At 39.0% G+C, this 5,265-nt stretch overlaps 1 protein-coding gene across 1 annotated transcript; it reads right to left on the reverse strand.

Moving 5' to 3' along the window:
- Positions 1-333: 333 nt before the first annotated feature.
- Positions 334-2,852, reverse strand: LOC117911002 (leucine-rich repeat extensin-like protein 3). The gene is made up of 5 exons (XM_034825169.1): positions 2,712-2,852; positions 2,068-2,142; positions 1,920-1,991; positions 1,552-1,647; positions 334-1,383 (listed from the first exon to the last, which is right to left on the reverse strand). Exons 1-5 carry the CDS (start codon positions 2,850-2,852, stop codon positions 334-336), a joined length of 1,434 nt encoding a protein of 477 aa, XP_034681060.1.
- Between the last annotated feature and the right edge of the window lie 2,413 nt (positions 2,853-5,265).

The following is a 5,265-nucleotide window of genomic DNA, read 5'->3' on the forward strand; positions in this document are numbered from 1 at the left end:
ATTAAAAATGATCCCCAGTTTGAAATTTATAGCCAAAAGCTAGGATATTCTCTGAACCCAGTAGCATCTTCTTCCCATTTTGTACAGAAATTTGTCCGCATATCTCATTTACTTCAAACCCTAGTTCCTCACCCAACAATGATAGGATTATTTGTCTTTTCTACAAAAGAGAGATGAACAAAAAGGGTGCCTGAGAAAAAAATTCCTTCAATTTGCAAGACAGATAGTTCCCAGCAGGACAGGAACTTGTAACTGTTACTGGCTGCTGAATTCTTGATAAATGGAAGTAGTAAAATTCCACTGTTTGTTTGATTGAAGTAGCCGCCCTATCATTCAGTAATTTTCTGTGCTTTCTGAGGCTTGCGGATGCATGGCTGATGAGTCTTCCGGATCCTTAGCTTGATATTGAGTAGGATTGGTATCAAGTGATGGTGGCGGTGCATAGTAAGTTTCCAGCTGGGGTGAAGGAATCAAGCCAGCTTGTGATTCGATAGGATTGCTATCAAACAACGGTGGTGGTGCATAGTAAGTTTCCAGCTGAGGTGTAGGAAGTAAGCCAGCTTGTGATTGGAAAGGATGGTTATAAAGTAATGGTGGTGGTGGTGGTGGTGCATAATAAATTTCCGGCCAGGGTGCAGGAGGTTTGCCCCATGGGCTTGTCTGATATTGAGTGTTCAAATGGGAAGGATGGTTACCAATAGTATTGTTTGGAGGGCGAACATAGTTGTGGTAGCTTGGATAAGGAATAGGAGTTGCAAGCATGGCTGATGGGTTTTCTGGATGGGGGGATGAAGCACCAACTTCAGGCACAGCAGAGATAACAGATTTAGATCCTGGCAAAGGTGGTGGATGCATGGCTGGTGGGTTTGGCTGGTATTGAGCAGCTGGTTGGATATGATAGAAACCGGTTTTTAAAGGGAGTAGAAAAGAAGATCCTGGCTCATGTGCTGGAATCATAGCTGGTGGGTTTGGCTGCTGGTACTGGGCAGCTGTCCGGATATAATACAAACTGGCTTCTAAAGGGTGTTGAGAAGAAGATCCAGCTGGCCCAAGTGGTGGATGCATGGCTAGTGGGTTTAGCTGGTACAGAGCAGCTGTCTGGATATCATAGCAACCGGCTTCTAAAGGGCGTATGAAAAAAGATCCTGGCCCAAGTGCTGAATTCATGGCTGGTAGGTTTGGCTCCTGGTAATGGGCAGCATACAAACCAGCTTCTAAAGGGAGTTGAGAAGAAGATCCGGCTGGTCCAATTGGTGGACGCACGGCTATTGGGTTTGGCTGGTACTGAGCAGCTGGTTCTGGACGCATGCCCGATTGGCTTGCTGGGGTAGAACTGCTAGCATCAGGCAGTAAGTCTGGATGCACACCTGAATGGTCTGGGCACTGCAGTAAAATTAAGAAACCCAGATATAATGAGCATCAGAAAAAAGGCCCTTCAAAAACCCACAACAGACATTTCCAATAAATTAAGAGCACCCGTCCTTTGGCCCTCCTGTCAAAAAGCTTCCCATATACAGATTTGAAGAGAAAAATAAGCACTGCATGACTCACCTGAGCGAGCAGGTCATCAATCCTTTGCTGGGCGTCCTCAATCTGATCTTGTGTTCCTCTTATTATCGCAAGTCCTAAGGGTGGCAGATCTATAATCTGATGAAAGTACGTAGACAATTATTATCATAATTAACATACATAATAATGCCATTCAACACACACACACGTGTGTGTATATATATATATATATATATATTATAGTATAAGTACAAAAATTAAATATATTTCTTGAACGAGTCTATATATATCTAGCTAGCATCAATGGAAACAACTTTTAAAGGAGATTTTGTAAGCAGAAATGACAAAATTGTATATGCAATGCAGAAATTATCGGTTTTAACATAATCTTTTGTGGTTAAATCACAAACCTGAATCGAAGCTTTAGAAAGGGATTGTATTTCGCGAATGCATTGGGCTCTCGTTCCAGTGATATAACCAACCTGAGAGCATTGGCAGTGCAATTTGAACATAGATATTAAGGTTTTTATTCAACTACAAAGAAGATAATTAATTCACCTTATCCACTCGAATCTCCTTTATTCTGGTCCGAATCATACTGGATCCCGCATATCTAGATGGTCCAGCTTTGCTCTACTCAACCATTAATATACAGCAAAGCATTATTAAAACTATTTTCATTAACTGTTCTTGAAAACATTTCCCAAACAAAACCGAAACTAACTTGTAAGTAGCAGTCAAAGAAGTTTTGGATATTAATCAATTAACCAATGAATTCTGACTAGAGAGCACCATTCATTGCTTTATACTTCGTTAGTACTGGGTCCATAAAGAAACTTTAAAGAACAAGAAAGAAGTAATATCATAGTTCTATAAGAAGAAACCTGTTAAAAGACAAAAATCACATGCAGGTATATGTAATCTCTTAGCTGAGATAACTAAAGGGGGAAAGCTTGGAAGTGGGGTTGCTAATGGATTCTCCGAAACTTTAGAATGAAAAAAGAAAGAAAGAAAGAAAGAAAGAAAGAAAAGAAAGAAAAAGATTGTTCAAACAAGGCTTGATCGCAACTGTTAATTGGCAGCACCACCTCATTTCTTTCTTCCCCGATTCCAATTTCCATCAAAACAAACACTTGAAGGAGGAAAGAGAAGGGTAGACAAGAAATCATTTAAAATAAACAAGGTAAAGAATTGAGGATAACCGTAGAAGTACAAGAGCGGTTGAGAGATTGCTCTTTGGAATTCGGGGCCTCTTCTTCCTCCTTCATCTGTCTCTTGCCATGATCAATGGTTTCTGGAAGGACGCCCTTGTTTGCTTCGTTTCCTTGATTTTCTTCATTCATTTTCAGGGAAATCCAGAGAATTTCTTGCAGGGGAAAGCCGAGAAAATCTTGAGAGAGATAGAGAGAAGCGTGATGAACATTCGAAGGAAGAAATGAAGGGAAAAGGCGAACCATGATGGTTAAATGGAAGATATGTTGTGAAACCCGGCCAAACGGTGTCGTTTTGGACTCTTATAATATTATATTCTAACAACTTCAGTTAGGTTAATTACGAGTGCTTTAGCTCTATAACTGCCCCAACAGCCTATTTCACAATTTTTTAGAAAACCTTTTTAATATATATAATTACTTTTAAAAAAATTAAATATTAAAACTATTTTTAAAAATTAAAAATTCACTTTGTTGGAGAGAAAACATTTTCCTAAAGTATTTTAAATAAAAATAAGTTCCATACACAAGAAATTAAAAAAACAAAAGAAGTGTAAAAAGATTAATGGTTTAACCAAGAAACGATCTTAGACAATTTAGAGGAAAATAGAAAGAGGAAAAGCATTAGGGAAGAATAAGTGAAGAAAATAAAATAAAATTCAATAATTTACTTTTATTTATCACTTTAAACTTATTTTTCTTATTTTAGCTCATTAATATAAATATTAAATAATTTAAAAATACTTACTAATTTTAATATTAATATAAGAATCAATTTTTTTTTTTTTTTTTTTTTTACTTGGGACTTTCCAGAATGAAACAGGATCTAATAATTGTTATCAGCTGCTGAATTCTAGACCCGGGATTTGGTTGAGCTGACCATTAAACGTTCAGTCATTTACTCTGGTGCTGTCTTGGGGTGGATGCATGCATGGCTGATGAGTGTGCCTCATCCCCAGCTTCTGATTGGAAAGGATTGTTATGATGTAATGGTGGTGCCGGATAAATTTCTTGCAAGGATTCTGGAGGCATGCCCGATGTGGTTGCATGGGTAGGAGGGTTATCAGCGGTATCGAACAAAGGTATGGGGTAAGTTCCTGGCTGAGATGCTGGACGCATGAAACTTCGCCTGATAATAAAAGCCTGGACTGATAGGGTACTTGTGATGGACTATATGTGGAGCATAGTGTAAAGGTGCGCGACATGTCCCTGGCTGAGATGTTGCAGCTATGGCCGATGGATTTGGTTGATACCCGTATTTAGCAGAGCTAGAAGATGGAAGATCAGATCCTGGCCGATGCATGCATGCCTGCCTGATGGACTCGGCGCCGGACCCCATATGGATGGTTGGGTAGAGGAGTCGGAAAAGTATGAAGGCTCTGGAAGATGATGATCTGGTATTGATTCGATCCATGTACTGGGGTCCTGCAGTAAGATTAAGAAACTGATCAGATGTAATGAGCATAAAAAAAGGGCACTTAAACAGAAAAGAGAACTTCCAGATGACTAGTAAGTGCATTGCTTATATTGCTAATGACATTGAAAGAAACTTCCAATAAATTAAGAGCACCAATTCTGCCTCCTGCCAAAAACCATCCTATAAATTATAGGCTTCATGAAAATGTGTGTTTGTTTATGTCAGACTCCTAAAGTAAATGGAGATTTAAATGTTTATAGTATAAATATAAACCACATGGCACAACATAGTGTAGAATTTTCTTGTGCCCTATTAAGTGCTTTTTCAATACTCAACAATAGTTTCCAGTGACCCATTGCTACTCGTGTAGCTTATCCCCTTGAGCCACTCTGAAGACTCTAGTTGAGGGATTTATGTGGTTCTTTACTATGACCATTAGCAACCTTAAGTTAGATCTAGGATTTTTTTTTCCCGTCATATATTTAATCCCACCCAAATATGTTTGCAAGTGAGATAATTGTCTCTTCAACATAGCTGCATCTCTTTTCGGAAGACGATTGAGTCTCCCCGTCTTTTGTTCCGTTCTCAAGTCCCTGAATTTATGAAGTCTCGTTTCTGTAGTGGACCAATTCGTTGACATACCACTGAGACATTTTTTATTAACATAATGACACTGAGCCTTTATTGCAGCCCGTGCTACTGAATCCGCTGCTTTATTTTTGGTACCAACAATTAAGAATTGTTTTCCCCTACTTGCTGCATCAAAAACTAAATCACAAGCTTCTGATAAAAAGCGAGCAGTTCTAGTAAGATTTGTAATATGAATTCTTTTACGCTTTTAGGATAACTCATTCAGGTAAACCTTTAGGATAGCATATTTAGGCATGTTTAGGTACACTTTTAAGACACTTAAACACACCCTAGGTCATCTAGGCACACTGGATACCTAGGCTCACTAAGTACCCAACCTACTTAGATTCATCCAGCCTACTTGGGTTCACCTAAGCCCATTTAGATTCATCTAGGCCCACTTAGGTTCACTTAGGCCCACTTAGGTTCATCTAAGCCCACTTAGATTCACTAAATCACACTTTGGCCCATCTTGACGCACCTAGACCCATTTAGGTC

Source organism: Vitis riparia, chromosome 3, assembly GCF_004353265.1.
Source record: "Vitis riparia cultivar Riparia Gloire de Montpellier isolate 1030 chromosome 3, EGFV_Vit.rip_1.0, whole genome shotgun sequence".
In the NCBI taxonomy this organism is placed as follows: Eukaryota; Viridiplantae; Streptophyta; class Magnoliopsida; order Vitales; family Vitaceae; genus Vitis; species Vitis riparia.